General features: G+C 45.4%; 1 protein-coding gene across 1 annotated transcript; it reads right to left on the bottom strand.

Moving 5' to 3' along the window:
• Nucleotides 1–6,789: 6,789 nt before the first annotated feature.
• Nucleotides 6,790–13,864, bottom strand: AHSG (alpha 2-HS glycoprotein). Its single transcript, XM_036243505.1, has 7 exons — nucleotides 13,652–13,864; nucleotides 11,353–11,463; nucleotides 10,915–10,999; nucleotides 10,394–10,557; nucleotides 9,124–9,225; nucleotides 7,754–7,837; nucleotides 6,790–7,101 (listed from the first exon to the last, which is right to left on the bottom strand). Exons 1-7 carry the CDS (start codon nucleotides 13,862–13,864, stop codon nucleotides 6,790–6,792), a joined length of 1,071 nt encoding a protein of 356 aa, XP_036099398.1.
• Between the last annotated feature and the right edge of the window lie 2,121 nt (nucleotides 13,865–15,985).

The raw sequence follows: 15,985 nt of genomic DNA, 5'->3' as shown, positions 1-15,985 counted from the left end.
TAATAGTAATATATTATATTAAAAATTTAATGGAGGCATATTTAAATTTTTTAGTTAATCTAAGCAAAAATTGATTCAAATCAAGCAACATTCCATCTAGCAGATAGAAAGAAGCTCCAAAGGGCTGTACAATGTGGAAGACTTTTATAAGCAGGAAGGAATGGGAACAAAGAATTTATACTAGGCAAAAAAGCGGGTTATTTATTGCAAAGGTACTTTCATTTAGGGGATGGCAGGGGTCTACCAGCCATATTACCTAACTAGGACTGATCAGGAGATTCCTGATTGATTACCGTAAGATGTCATTTCTGGGAGAGCCAAAACTATAAGTTGTCTTGGTTTGGTGATGTGGGGCTTAGTAACATAACCGACTCCATTTGGGCTTGTTGTCTTGTGGTTAACAATTGCCATGACACTTACAACTGTAAAAAGAGCAACCACCTAAATGTCCAACAATAGGAGAATGGTTAAGTAAACTATGGCATGCCCATTTGCTGAAATACTGACTAGTCATTATTAATTATATTTGTGAGGCCTATATAGTGACAGAGATGTTTATGTTATAATGTTAAGGTTCAAGCTTCATAGCTGGATAGAGTATTGAAACTACAGGGTATTATATTGTTTCATAAAGCACCTCTATAGAATAGGGTTGGGAGATAGAATGAATACAGTACAAAAATGTTCATTGTGTCTGTATCTGAGACACAGTACCGACTATAGGAGGCACTTATTTTTATTCTTTCAGCTTCTCAGTACTTTTCCAAATTTTCCTTAGTGGGCATTTAACAATTAAAAAAATAAGCAAACATTTCTTAAAAGGAGGTTTGATGGTAAAGGGAAGCAGAGGGATAGGGAAGTGGCTTGGGAGAAATATAGGGTTAAGGGGAGAGTGACTTTTTAGGATGGGGATTATGTGACAGTCATTTTGGTCCGTGGAAAGGGTGAGGCTGATGTGAGGGTAGAAAGGAGGATATGGAGGACAGAGTAATTAGGGAAGGTGAGGGGGTGAGAGGACAGTTTGAAGGAAGAGAGAGACATCTGATCTGAGCAAGAGAGAAGGAGGTAACAACCACCGACTCTGGAGATGTACTGGAAGGAAGTGGAGGGACGTTTTACCTGAAAACATTTATTTTATTTGGAAACTGGGAGTTTTAGTCTACTGAGGGTCAAGATGTAGGAGTGTGATCAGGGACTTGAGAGCAGGGGCAAATCTGTGGAATGGGAAATAGAGTAAAAGTAAGGAGCATGGAGGTGGGTAGCCTTGTGGTCCCAGCTGAGGATGGAAAGCAACATTTGTCAGGATATCAAGAGCCACACTATGGGAAGCCCTTAAGCTGGACCCAGCAGGCTGTAAACAGGAATGGAAAGGTCCCGCTGGTGTTGGGCCCTGGAAGGGCATGTGGTCCAGAGGATAGAGGTCAAGACTCATAGAGGATGCTTGTGTGAGTATCATTGAAATGACTGACTGGGGACTGGGGCTCACGGACAAGGAAGTGAAACCAGGGAGAGTCTGACAGGTGGGGTAATACACAGACATAGAGGGGCTGAAGCCCTCAGTGAGGCTGACCAACCAGTTTAACCTGGTCAAAGGTGACTGAGAGATGGAGGAAAAGGTGGCTAAGGGCAGACAAGGGTAGAGCAAGGGTTGGCATCAGGGAGAGGACAACTGCTCTGTAAGGGTGATGGTGGGAATAAGCAGGTGGCAGAAACAGAGAAACAGTAGAGGAGGCAAGATGTGGGAGATATGTTGGGGGCAGGGAGTAGTAGAGGTGTTGAAGTTGGCTAGAGAGGAGAGACACTAAAGTCACAGTTGAATGTAGGAGAGCCCCTGGTGGTGTCAGTAATAATGACAAGGATGGGAAAGGGCATCCCAGTGGCAGAAGAAAATGAACATTTTAGGGATGGTGGTAAAATAGCCTAAAAAGCCAATGCAGGAGGAATCAGTGGGGGGGAAAGGAGAAACATCTGTAACAAAAATTAATTAATAAAAAAATTAAAATAATTAAATAAATAAATAAAGCCAATGCAGAGATAGGAGTGTGTCAAAACTAGCAATGTTTATTGAAAATGATCAATTAGGAAATTAATATTTGTATTATCCTAACATCCATCAAATATTATTAATTGGTACAAGTATTGAAAAACATACCTGAAATTCAATGACTTTAGAACATGAGATTGATGTGATTAAAAAGCCACGAAGAAGGCAGGTAAATGGGACATATGCAGCGCTATTAATTTAGGAGAGAGCACTCTGCAAACATTAAAAATGACTTGAGAGCCCTGGCCAGTTTGGCTCAGTGGTTAGAGCGTCGGCCTGCGGTCCGGAGAGACCCGGGTTCGGTTCCTGCTAAGGGCACGTACTTCAGTTGCAGTTTGTCCCCGGCCCTGGTTGGTCGTGCGGGTGGCAGCCACTCAATGTGTCCCTTCACGTCGATGTTTCTCTCTCTCTCTCCTTCCTCTCTCTCCCTCCCACTCTATCTGTACAAAATATGGAAAAATATCCTCTGGTGAGGATTAAAAAAAAAAAATGACTTGAGAAAACACAGAACAGCATTAATGCAAAAATGCACAATTAGCACAGTAAATTTAACACGTGCATAAGTCATCCTCTCTAGTTTATGTTTATTCTTGGGAAAAAACTTTTCTAGAATAGGTGCCTTTTGAACAATGATGAGTCTTCAGGTGTGCATCTCTTAGATACACAAATCACATGGAAAACTGCTCTAGGTAAATTCAAGTGAGGAGATCCTGGAGACAGGATTTGGAATTCAAAACAGAAGCCCAAACTGGAGCTGTAGAGTTGGAAGTTATCTGGGTAAGTCTAAGAATTTAAATCATGAGAGAGGATCAACTTGCCAAGCAGAGAGTACATATTTAAGAGAAGGTAAAAAACATAATCTTCTAAAGACACCAAGTTCAGAGGACAGGAAGAAGAAGCAAAGGGGGAAAACAGTTACAATGGACCTAAATGTGTCAAGAAGGTTCCAAGCATCTACTTCTAGCATCTCATGCTGGGCTGTTGTTTACACCTGGTTGTATAATGAGGGCAATGAGAATTGAAAGGTAAAGCAACTTGGCACAGGTCATGCAGGTCTATCTGATTCACTGCCTCCTTAAGAAGCATGGGTTAGCCTGACATAGAAAAATAAACTGCACAATTTCAAGATAAAAAGAAGAGAAGTTGAGGTAACTCAAATGAAATGAACCACTGCCCTCTGCCTCAGTAAATGTCACCACCATCTACCCAGTTAGCAAAGCCACACATCCAGTTTCTTCTTCTCCTTTCTCTTTCTCACCCCCACATCAAATCCATCAGTAGGTCCTAGGAGTTCTATCTGCAAATTATATCCTTGTTTTACTACATCTGAATTCCACTACTCTGGTCTAAGTACATTTATCTCTCCCCTAGAAAGCTCCAGTCACCTCCTATCCTATGGCTACCCTTGCCCAGCTACAATCCATTTTCCTTACAGCGATGAAAAGGTGAAACCTACTAGCATTTGGAGCATCAATTAATCATTGTTCATTGTTGGGACTTCATTGGTTGGGTTGTCCCACTCATTGCAGAATGTTTAGCATCCCTAGCCTCTGCCTAGTAGCATCCCAAGTGAATGCCTCCACTTACTTCCAAACATCTCTGTGAGGGGCAGGTGATGCTGCCCCACTCCACCTCACCCCATCTCCAGGTTGAGAACCATTGAACCTGAGTGATCTTTTCATGTAAACCAGAATATGCCACTGCCCTGCTTAGAACCTTTAATGTCTTCCCATTGCACCGAGAATAACATTCCATCTCCTTCTGGGGACCGCAGGGCTGCCCATGAACTGGCCTCCATCCACTTCTCCAACCTCATCATCTATAGCCCTCCTCCTCTTGCTTGGTTCAGTCCAGCTTCCTTTCTTATCCTTGGCTGCATCGACCGATTTCTTGCCTCTAGGCCTTCAAGCATGCTATTCCCCTGAAATAGCTCCTTCCCTGGCTCTTCTTGACTGACCCTTCTTTCTTTCTTCAGGCTTAGGCACCAATGCTTATGTAGGTATGAGACTGCCAATGGCTATCCTGGCTAAGACTAAAAGCAGGCATTGCTGAAGGAGGCGGAGGGAAGGGGAAAGGGAAGGGGAAGGGGAAGGGAAGGGGAAGGGAAGGGAAGGGGAAGGAGAAGGGTAGGGGAGGGGAGGGGAGGGAAGGGAAGGGAAGGGAAGGGAAGGGAAGGGAAGGGAAGGGAAGGGAAGGGAAGGGAAGGGAAGGGAAGGGAAGGGAAGGGAAGGGAAGGGAAGGGAAGGGAAGGGAAGGGAGAAAAGGGAAGGGAAGGGAGAAAAGGGAAGGGAAGGGAAGGGAAGGAAGAAAAGGGAAGGAAAGGAAGAAAAGGGAAAAGAAAGAAAGGGAAGAAAAGGGAAAAGAAAGAAAGGGAAGAAAAGGGAAAAGAAAGGAAGGGAAGATATGACATTTTGAATCTCTGGATCTAGCGTGCCTTAGGACTCATCCACTTGAACTCTCAGTAACAAAGTGGTAGTATCCCACTCTTTACTTAAGCTACTTCGGGTTGGGTATCTATCACTCACCCATCTATCATGGAAAACATTGTGACTAATACTCTGTGTGCTCTCTCACAGCTACACCTGCATGCACAGGGGTGGACAGAAGGTGAGTCTCTTTTAGCGCTGGATGAAATGTGACTCTTCAGGATCTTGAAAGCTCCCTCAAGGAAGCACTAGAGGCCTTAGCAGAGTTGCTCAAATCTTCTCATTTCCAGTTCTCCACTAAACATCTCCCCTGGCACCCTGTCCCAGCCTCTCCTTTTTTCTTCTTCATCTCTTTCTATCTTTTGCCCTAAATAGGCTCAAAACTCTTTTTTGAAAAAAAAAGTCTTCTCTCCACCCAGTTATCTTTTTAAATTACATCTTATTTCTCCCACACGTCACCATCAAACTACTTGAAAGAGAATACATGTGCCCCTCCATTTCCTCATCACAGACATACCACCAGTCAACCCTCTGCACCCAGGCTTTTACATCCACCCTTCTAGTAAAACTGCATTTGCCAGTGCTTACCATGACCTCCAAGTAGGTCAACATGGCCTTTTCTCAGTCCTCATTCTCATGGCTCTTTCTGCAGCATTTAGCTCAGCTGACCATACCATCCTCTTCTTCTTTGGCTTCTGAGATACCTACTGGTTTTCCTACCTTCCTGGCCATTCCTTCTCAGTACTGGAACATCAACAAAACCTCCAGGTTTTGATAAGGTGAGGGTCAGTGCTTGATTCAGTCTTCTTGGTTCAAGTGAAGCCACTGACTGGTTGTTAGTCCTGTCCCTTTAAAATTCCATATGAAAGGGCCCTGACAACCTAATGTTAGCAGACAAAAATTGAAATAGTCTAGGCACCATTCTATAATAAAAATTGTTTATTCATTTACATCATCTGAGCACTTTAACAGTGTCTATAAATGTCCACTAAATTTACCTGTCTAGGTAGCCCTCCTCTAATCATCATAACATAAAGTGTATACAGTACAATCAATAGTTACTTTATTATTTTTTTAATCCTCACCTGAGGATACTTTTTCATCTATATTCAGATAGAGTGGGAGGGAGGAGGGAGAGAGAGAGATACAAACACTGATGTGAGAGACACACATTGACTGGTTGACTCCCACACAACCCCAACCAGGGCCAGGCACCAAACTGCAGGGTATGTGCCCTTGAGTAGAATTGAACCTGTGACTCTTTGGTCTGCAGGCCGATGCTCTAACCCCTGAGCAAAACTGGCCAGGGCTCAGACGTTACTTTAAACATAAATAATAAATTAAAGTGAGGTTCCTATGTGAATTACCTGGGTACTGGGGAAAACAATGGTTGGTCTGCACAAAGTTAAGACACTTGGTCCTCTTTTAGCAATATTTTTTACTTTTATGAAATGAAATGGGCCTATCATAAGGAAATGGGCCTATCCTATGGGTTTTGAGCAGATTCTAGTCTCATTTTTTTCTGTGTATAGTAATAGTGTAGATTTTTTTTATTTTTTTATCCTCACCCGAGGACATTTTTCCATTTTTTGTTCAGGTAGAGTGGGAGGGAGAGAGAGGAACAGAGAGAGAGAGAGAAACATCGACGTGAAAGGAACACATCAAGTGGCTGCCACCCGCACAACTGACCAGGGCCGGGGACAAACTGCAACCGAGGTACGCGCCCTTAGCGGGAACCGAACCCGGGTCTCTCAGGACCGCAGGCCGACGCTCTAACCGCTGAGCCAAACCGGCCAGGGCAATAGTGTAGATTTTTGTTCTTTTTTGTCTCTATTTTCACTTTGATTTTGCTTAGGGACACCTGTGGGCTAGCTGTTGGGAAGACAGGGCATACACATGAGCTTGGAGGAAGTAGGCAATAATCATGACCACATTTCTGCTTAGAACCTTCTTTATTAAGGAAGGTCCTTCAGACACTTTTATTAACAAGCAGATATAAGCTTGACAAGAGCACCTCTCAAAGTCACAGTTCCAATGGTTTCTGTGAGGTCAAAGAAGGCAGAGAACATAATGGTGGCGGCTTAGGATCAAAACAATGACCATCAAGATGCTGGCCTTACGCCTTTCATCAACATAACCATCATTCCCTCTGCTTCTGTTTTCTGAAGAATGAAGAGACGTTGTGATTTAAGACTTGATATTAATCTAGACCACAAAAAGCACTTGCTTTGATAGCAGTCAAGGTCCCACCCCTACTCAGACTTGGACAAAATGGCGACTATGTTCTCTCTACCAATATTTCTCATCTCCGACCTTCCTCTAGATCTTGAAGTGTCTGATTCTCCCTGGGCAAGGGGGGGCCACTGGACTGACAGCAGCAACCACTCCAGGCTGCACCACCTTGGGTGCTTTCCCCACTTGGAATGCTTCTCCTGAGGCGGACTCCACTGAGGCTGCACCTGTGAAGGTGTGGCGAAGGTCATAGTGTGCCCGGTGCACTGGCAAGACTGGCTGGGGAGCTGCCACCACCAAGGGTCCCACCACCATAGGTGCTGGAGGAGGAGCAGGCACAACTGAGGCCCCCACAGGGGTAGGTGCATTGGTGTCTGGTTGAGGTTGTGGTAACACGGGCTGGAGAGAAAACCATTTCCTTAGGTTAGTTAGGTATTTTTCTCTTCCCGGCCAAGACCCCCCAAGGTTCTGGGTGGAACCCCACCCAATTCTCTCATAGTAATAATTTCTATTTGCAAGGAATCGGTTAAAAAAGAACAAAAGAACTTGGTGGAAAGAGTTGTCATCAGAGCTGCAGGAAGGGTAACCGGCTTATGGTAGCTCTTTCTCACCAATTGTCTTGGGGATTGTGAACTGGCACATGTCCCATGAGCAAAGGCTCCCCATGTGATGGCTAACTTTCGTGAGCAGTGTCACCCTCTTCGTCATCTACACCTGCAGCCACTGGGAGCCGCTGGGCAGATCTGGCCACCTGGTCTCTGCAACTAAGAAAACCACCCCCAACCCCAACTCCAACCCCACAAATATAAAGGTGTCCTTGTCATATACCCACTAGGATGGTTCTACCCTGTAGGTAGCAGTTCATGGGCAGGGAAGGAATGGCTGAAATACCCTTCCATTTGTTGATGGTTCCACATACCCCACTGCTACTTATCATTGTAGGGCTCAGAGGGACAGGGCAGCAAATGCCCTATAATTACTAATACTGCATATATGTCAAGGGATCATTGTACTCTGAAGATGAGGACAGGTGTACCCATGACTTCGTTACCTGTGTTTGAAACACTGCACAGGTCACTGCAACATCTTCCCCACCGACCTTCTCAGTGAGTGTCGCCTTACAGAAGCCATATTGCTGCCACAGAAAGACAGGAGTTATTTGGTTTCTCTCCCAGTTTCACTGATACAACAACATGTCAAAGGGCAAAATTAAGTAAACCTTGAATTCTTAATTTCTTTTTAAAAAAGTTTTCCTAAAGTTTGTAGTTTCTGCTTACAGAAGATATATAAAATATAATTCTATATAGAATGTGGAAAATACAGCCCTGGCCGGTTTGGCTCAACAGTTAGAGCGTTGGCCTGTGGACTAGAGTCCCCGGGTTCAGTTCCCACTAAGGGGACGTATCTCAGTTGCAGTTTGTCTCTGGCCCTGGTTGGGGTCGTGTGGGTGGCCGCCAGTCGATGTGTCTCTCTCACATCGATGTTTTGCTCTCTCTCTTCCCCCCTCTCTCCCTCCCATTATCTGAAGATAAATGCAAAAGTGTCCTCGGGTGAGGATAATAATAATAATAATAATAATACAATGTGAAAAATAGAGAAATGCTTTGGAAGTGGGAGAAATCATCCAGCATCCCCCAAATGGTGGTAACTCAGGAGAGCTTCCATTAACATCTATGTATTTCTTTCTTATTTCAAAATACTGCTTAAATATAATTTAAAAATTGGGATCATTGCGACTTACATTTTGTATTCTGTTTTTCACTTACTATAATATGAGAGCATGTTCTTACATCATTATTCCTTGAAAACATAATTTTTAGTGTCTGTATAATTTTCTATTTACTGATGTGCCATTACTTTATTCAGTGATTCTCCTCTGTTAGTCATTCAGATCTTTTGAGGGTCATTTTGTATCTATGACAAATTATCTTTATATATATATTTTTTTAAATTATGAAACAATTTTATTTTTATTTATTTAAAAATTTTTATTTTTCAGTTACAGTTTATATTCAATATTATTTTGTATTAGTTTCATATGTATATAGATATATTTCTGTCAAACATCTCTGATGTTCTCTTTAGACTAAATTCTTAGAAGTAGACCTTATGATTTCATATCAGAGGTATATCTAGAAAATCTACACTTCTCAGTCCCAGTAACTGGGCAGGACTTGGCTTAGTTAGAAACAGTCTCTGTTTTTTCCCAACGCCAGGGACCTCCAGCAGGTGAGATGATTTGGTGACAGCTCTTAAAGGGAGGAGTTGGCACCCCAGAGGAAGGCCTGGGATGACCCAGCCCCACAGGGAGCGGGTATCTTGCATTGTGACCTCCTTTCCACAGCCCAGAGATACTGGCTTGCTCTAAGGAAGCTCTGTCCTATGACCAGCTTTGCCATTCTCAGGGCCTGGCCCGCTCACCTGTTCCGCCAGCAAGTTACACTTGGCTGGGTCTGTGACCTCTTTAGCAACACAGTCAGTGGCAGCCACTGCAAACTCCACGTAGGTTGAAACTGGAAGAGGCTGATGAGAATAAATGAAAATGCTCATGAAGCAACACAACTTGGCATGAAAAAGGCAGGGAAGGAGAGGCTGGAGGGAAGGGCCACATCATTGCACACCTCAGGGAGAGCCCTGGCACACACCCCAGTGAGTACCTAGAAATGATGGCCCGATCGCTTGTATAAGGTGGTTTTTGTAGCCTCATGTTCTGAAGTGCTGTATACAGAATTCGGGGGTGGATCTCCCCTGAAAGAGGTGCAGGTATCCACTGCCCATCACTCAGGGCAGAGTGAGTTTTCAAATAGGAAGCAGGAGCCCAGAGGCCAACCTTACACTGACCTCCTCCACCCCAGCCTTTCCTATTGGGACTGCACTTTGAGACCCAAAGTTCAGGTTACTCCAAGGTGGAGCAGGAAAGTAAAGAGATCAATTAACACCTCTCCCAATTGTAGCGAGCAGGATCAAATGGAAAATAGAAATGAACATATGGAAGATACTCATGCTTTTCTTTCTTATATTTCTTATAAAACACCTGTTATTTGATATCGTCTGAGGGTGAGGGTGCCCTGAGATGTACATTTTCTGGTTAATAGAATTACCGCCAAACAGTGCATGTCCAAGTATTCCATGGCTAATGTCCAGAATATCAGTTTTTAAAAATATTAGGACTCTGTTGCATTCAAATGTGCTAAACTACCTACAGTATAATTAGATTTTCTTCAGTGATGTAGAAGGCATTTTAGGATCCTGCCATCATATGCCTGTCTGTGTGAGTTAAGCCCATGCCTTTATAAGTATCAGTTATGGAAGTGCTGCAGATGGTAGTGGTGACAGATGATAAAGATGTGGAGATGCATGAATTTCCAGTGAGTGCTTGTGTATAATGTGGGAACTTCCACCCACTGAACAGAGAGCCCTGGTGTTAACTAGAACTGAGAACTGGGGACAGACAGCATCTGGCCGTCTCATGTTCGAGTGGCTCAGCATGGAGGACGCACTGAGAGTTCTTTGGGTCCACATGACACTCAGGGTCCTCATACCTTTCAGGACTTTCTTCCTTTTTTCCCACTATCCTCCTTGCCTTCCCGTTGCTGCCCCTACACCTGCTCTGTCTCTCACTGCTCCTTCACCACTGGCATCCCTGAAGTGCCACCAAACTGCCCAATTTGTCAAAAGGTCTCAGTCTTACCACAAGTTGAGCCCGGGAAACGTCCACAAGCTGAAAGTAGGAGCCATTACTATGAGCATTGAAAGTGCGTAGTGCGGCCTCTGCAGCGTGCACCACCTTGGTGCTGTTAAGCGGAGCCAGCAGGGGGCAGTCTGGGCACACCTTTAGCACGTCCTCCGCCGAGTCTAGGCAGAGAGAGAAGAAACGCGTCAGGGTTGTAATTCTCCGCGGCATTCACCCCGGCTCTGCTTGCGTGGAAAGGGCTAGGACTTGATCCAAATGGTTTTAGGCGTTTTCTCTGCTTCTTATTAAACCTTCAAGTGGTTCCTGTCATGCTGACATTTCTGTAGGAGCCCCTCTCATCCGGGGGCAATTTTCACCTCCAATAAGAACAGCTCCCTAAAACAGTTCTACAATCCCAGAACCCATGAAATTTGGCGTCTTTTCCTCGCCATCAGTGACCAGAACTATTCACGTTGGTAACAATGCAGGCTCCTTACTTGTTCTCTCTACAAGGTCAAAATAAGAAGGATCATCTCTACCTGGACTGGAATCACATTTTGCAAACAACACGTGAAACTGGCCGTCCTGTTTCAGCACACGGAAATCACAGTCTCCTTCCACAGCCTAGAGAAATAAACCCACAGTGAGGGCCTTGGAGGAGGGCTGGCTTTCACTTCTCACCCGGGGAGGGGTGGGTCCCTCAGGCATGGTTGTCAAAGGCAAGCCTCAAAAAATCACCTTCCCTGGGTGATATTGACACATTACACTCTCTGATTACTGAGAGGGCTACAACAAGAAAGCTGAACTGTTGCAAAAATCGGTCCCAGGAAATGTGGCTTCAAATGGCAGTTTTAGCAACTGCACACTGGCTAGTCTTGAGGGCAGGTTGGGCAGCTGGATACATGGGCCTGCTTTATGCAGAACCAGGTGGAACTGGCTGGGCCACTACCTGCAGCCACCCTAAGTGTTCCACTCACGTGCTGCGTCAGCTGCCGCACAGAGCAGTTGACCACGGGGGTGGGGTCCAGTGCGTGGCAGGTGGTTTCCAGCGTGTCTATTTCCATCTCAAACACCTCTCCCATGGGCCTCTGTGGAGACACAGAACGAAGAAGTGAGCAGTGTATTGCCCTGTTTCTGATGATCAGGCCAAAGTGTGAGCCCTCACTGGGCTTGAACCCACCCCCTGTTGGAGAAGAGAAGGAAGTCATTTCTACTAGTCTGCAGCTCCACCCAGCTCTGCCCTGCCCTGTGGGTGGGACCACAAAAGGGCTTCCTGGTCCTCCTCTGTTATCTGGGCAGGTGCTCAAGGGTGTTTACCAAGAAGGGGGCACGAGTTGGGACAGTCATCACTCAGAGCTCTATTTGGAAGCTAAAAATGAGTGCTGACAATTAATTTTTAAAATTTCTCCCTTCAAGCCTGCTTTGAAAAAGTCAGCTTTGGATTTTTCTCAGTTAAGCAGCAAAGTAAGGTTCTGTAGGATAATATCTTACTGTCTCTACTCTATCTTCACCATCCCTCCGTCTACTTATTTTTGCCTTCCCTCTCATCATCTGCTTTCCTTCCTTCCTCATTTCCTTTTCCTTCCTAAAGGAAAAGTCCTTGGCTTTTGTCTTTGGCTTGTAAATAAATGCCTGATGCAAAGTTGCTGCCCTCTACTGCCCCCTGCTGGTGGTGAGAGGAAGAGGAGCCCCTTGAACAGAGAAAGCAGTAAGTCACTATCATAGACCAGAAGGAGCAGTGGGGGAGGTAGTGATAGGAGAGCTTGTATAACTCCATGGAATTGTTCTTGCCCGTTCACCTGTTTCTATATCCTTTCTTTTAGGCCTAAAAAATCAAGAAAGTACGAGTATGCCTTTTAAAATAATCTCACCCCAGTACTTCTTGCCTCTTATTTCTGTTCTGCCATACTCACTAGTACCCGAAGCCTTGGAATCTCCTTTCCAGGAGAAAGCTGTGTTTTATGATGTGCAGATGTGCCCAAGTTAACTTCTTGAAAACACTCAGAGCTGCAGGGAACAGGAGCCATGCACTCCTGGGGTCCTCAAGGAAAGTAATTCTCAAGCTCCACCTTTAGTGAAAACCACAATGTCTGTTCATTACCTTTTCCTTGTATCTGCACATTGTGTGTTATTCCCCCTGAATTGATCAGTGTTTCCTCTGTACTTCAGTATGGTAGCGGAGCTCCTAAAATTCATCTGGGATGATCCTGATTTTAGATATTTTGTCCCATTAGGGAATCAGATGTTAGTCAGTTTGGACATCTTGTTGCTTACCCTATTATCCCTTCCAGATTCTAACCTCTTGTGGGTACTAACTTTGTCTTTTCTTACCTTTGTATTGGGTTGAACCCTTAAAATGTCAACATTTGCCTGCTTTTAATATACAAAAATGGCAATTTCATATGGTTCAACCAACTATAGTTCAACCTACTGACACTGGTTCTTGCCCACAGAAGGATTGTACTCATCAGATATACAATCTAACTTCAAAAGAGTCGACAGATGCCTTTTCCCCTACCTCTCCAGACCTCTCAACTAATCCCCAAGGCATCTTTTCTAGCTTGATCTTTATTGTCACTGACTGCAGTGGTTTCTTGTCTAGCATGTGAAGAAGTAAATCTTGTTCACACCAAGACCTCTCTGGAATGTGGGATCTGGAAAGCAGCTTGTGTAGAGGAAAGAACACAGTTCTGAAATTGAATCACATACCAATGTGTACTAATTATATGATCTCAGGGGAGGGGGTAAAGAGCCCTAATTTGTCAGCTCCTTGGTTTTGTCTTATATAAGACAAGGACAATACCTGCCACACAGAACTGGGGGGTGGGGGGAGTTGAGCAGATAATACATGTGAAAGGGCCTGGCATATAGTAGGTAAGTTGTCAACTGCTAGTTCCATTCACTCTCAGTCTTCATCCAGAGATAACAGAAGCAAAGAAAGATAAGTGCTTTTCAGTTAGTGATAATTTGGCAACTAGAATTCAGTCTTTTGCACCCTGGTTTTTCTAGCAAGCCGCACTTTCTACCTTTGTTTTTTAAAATATTTTTTTCTCCTCCTACAAATCTCCCCAACCTCCAGCACTTCCCAGGAGACCCGTGACTACAGAACAGGAGGTATTCTCTCTTGCCCTGCACCTGTCCCCTCCCTCACTCTCAGGAAGAAATCAGAGTTACCCCTCTGCAGATTCTTCTGTGCTGGGAGATGTGATCTTCTGAGACACACAGTTAAGTTCCACAAACAGGTTATTTCAGCTCATACGCGGCAGGTTCACTTACCCGAGGCCACACTTTCACTTTGTCAATCTGGTTCAAGGTGTGCTTGTAGCCCCGACTAAGGTGCTTATTGATGTAGTCCACGGCCACCAGGGCTGCTTGCTCTGTTTCTGGGTCATCACAGTTCAGTTCCCTATAAGCCGGACCTATGGCAGGCGGGGCAGAGTGGCAGCCCCAGAGCTGAGCAAGACAAAAGACCAGGACGAGGGACTTCATGGCTGCTCCAGAGAGGCCCTGAAGATGGGCAAGTGCTGGAGGCTTCAGGAGAAACTCAGGTGCTCTGCTGGGGAAGGTAGACCAGTGGAGGGGCCAGGGCTTTATTTATCTGTCTAAGCCTCATGGGAAAATTGCATAAGAACGTGAGATGATTTCTGTTGTGTTTCCAAGAAAATTCCTGCAAACATCAGCCCTGGAAAAACAAACAAGTTAGGACATTGCTGGCCCCCAAGAAATCTGCCAAATCAATGTCTCTGGGAATGGGGTGGTGGCGGCATGTGGGGGCAATGCTACAAAGTCAGCTTGGAACATGGTAACAGCAGCAAAGAGAGGAGGCCGAGGGGATGAGGTGTGCATGGAGGCGAGGCCGGCTGGCACAGCCAGCCTGGAGCCTGGGTTTGACAGCAGAGGGAGCACACCTTGGGGTCTGTGAGGGGAAAGGGAGGATGAGTAGCAATTTGATAAAATCCTCTAATGTCAGGAAGTGTTATCTCCTCTAAGAGGGATCCTGAAGGACAAGGCCCACCGATGTACAGATGATCTAGAGTGGGAAGGGAGGGCTATGGACATGCCAAGATAATCAGGTAAGATCCTTAAGAGGAAAGAAGGGAGATATTTCTGCCTAAAGTGGGAAATGAGGGTGAGAAGAGGGGATTCCTGCAGCTGAGCCGGGGAAGGCCATGGCCAGCAATATGGAGTTTTGTGCTCCCTCATGCTCTTATCTCCAGACCCCCCTGCCAGGGCCCTGTAGGTGACAGCACTGACCTGGGTCTCCTGGGTGTCATTGGCACCAGTGGCCCTGTGCTGCCTGCAGTTCTAGCCTCTAGCAAGTGCATAAGTGCAGCAGAAGGGAGCCCCGGGCTAGCAGCCACTCATTTGGCAACCTCTGGGTTTGTCTCCCACTGCAGGCTGAGACACCCGAGGAGCCGCTAAGAACTTGCCTCCTAAACATCCTTCGAAGCCTTAGCAGAGTTAGCATAAGTCTTTCTGGCCAGAGCACAGGGCCACACTGTTGGTTTCATTTTAAGTGGCCCTGAACAATCCCAGGTGTAACTTCCAAGGAGGTGAGCAGGGTAGCAAGAGGCTTGGAAAATATCATGTGAGGACCTGTCCTGGTTTAGCCAGAAAAAAGGAAGCCCTAACATGCAGACCAAGATGTTCCTCAAACATTAAGAGGTCATCGTTGTGTGGGGGTGGATTTGTTCTGTTGTTTGCTATTGCTTCAGAGAACAAAACCTGGTTTAAAAAATAGAAAGGGCCTTCTACAGGGGAGCTTACTAATATTGATTTGCTGGGGGAGGGAGGGAGACGGGGGTGTGGTGAGGCACAGGAAGCAGCTAGAAGGACTGGTGTCACATCGACTCCCAGCTGCTCCTACTTGAACACAGAATCTCAATGGCAGAAGTTCCGAGGTGTGGTCAGGATTCCAGGTTCTCTTGGGAGGGAGATCCTGGCTCTTAGAGATACAAAACGAGCTCTGTCCAAGATGAGTCCCAGAACCAGGGGCGCCTTTCCCTCAGCCTTTGCCCCATTTTCTTCAGGGTCTTGACTCATGAGCAAGTTTTTGTGGATGCATTTCTTTTTTTTTTTTTTTTTAATCTTTTAAATACACACTGTGGTCATTAGTGAAAAATCTGAAAGTCACAAAAATATATGCAGTGAGTGAATATTTCATATTTAATAAGCTCGGGTATATGAAATATAGCTAGTTTCCACCACACAACTGGGTTTCTGACTCTGAGCCCTCTCTTGTGAAAATTTCATCGCTTCCATGCAACCTGTTTTCCCAGACACTTGGGTTGCAGCCCAGTCCCGCCGAGGATGGTTTGCTCCTCATGCTTCTCCTCCCCTCGGGGGTTAAAAGCAAGCCTGAAGTGGGGAGGGGGTGACTTACACAAATACCAGTCTAGACAAAGGCAGAAAGGGGCATTCTTTTTCTTAGTCAGCCTGCGGACCTGTGCTGGCATCATCTGTCTCATCTGTCCTTAGTCACGGCCACCTGGCATGTCCACCCATGAGCTCAGGAGCTGCTTGCCCCATCCAGTCCATAGGAAAAAGTCCTCCTGCATCCCCAGTCAGGAGTCCCCTTATCTCAGCTGTGGGACCCTTTCTAGACTACAG

The sequence above is a fragment of the Molossus molossus genome, unplaced genomic scaffold, assembly GCF_014108415.1.
Source record: "Molossus molossus isolate mMolMol1 unplaced genomic scaffold, mMolMol1.p scaffold_m16_p_5, whole genome shotgun sequence".
NCBI classification, from domain to species: domain Eukaryota; kingdom Metazoa; phylum Chordata; class Mammalia; order Chiroptera; family Molossidae; genus Molossus; species Molossus molossus.
Note: the sequence above shows the minus strand (reverse complement) of the source record. Positions and strands in the feature narration are given on the sequence as shown.

Excerpts from the sequence above, each read along its gene's own strand:
- AHSG (XM_036243505.1), bottom strand. The coding sequence starts at position 13,864 with ATGAAGTCCCTCGTCCTGGTCTTTTGTCTTGCTCAGCTCTGGGGCTGC. Across the intron at positions 10,558-10,914 it reads AAAATGTGATTCCAGTCCAG|ACTCGGCGGAGGACGTGCTA; the intron begins GTAGAGATGATC and ends CTCTCTGCCTAG. Across the intron at positions 9,226-10,393 it reads TTTCCCGGGCTCAACTTGTG|CCTCTTCCAGTTTCAACCTA; the intron begins GTAAGACTGAGA and ends TATTCTCATCAG.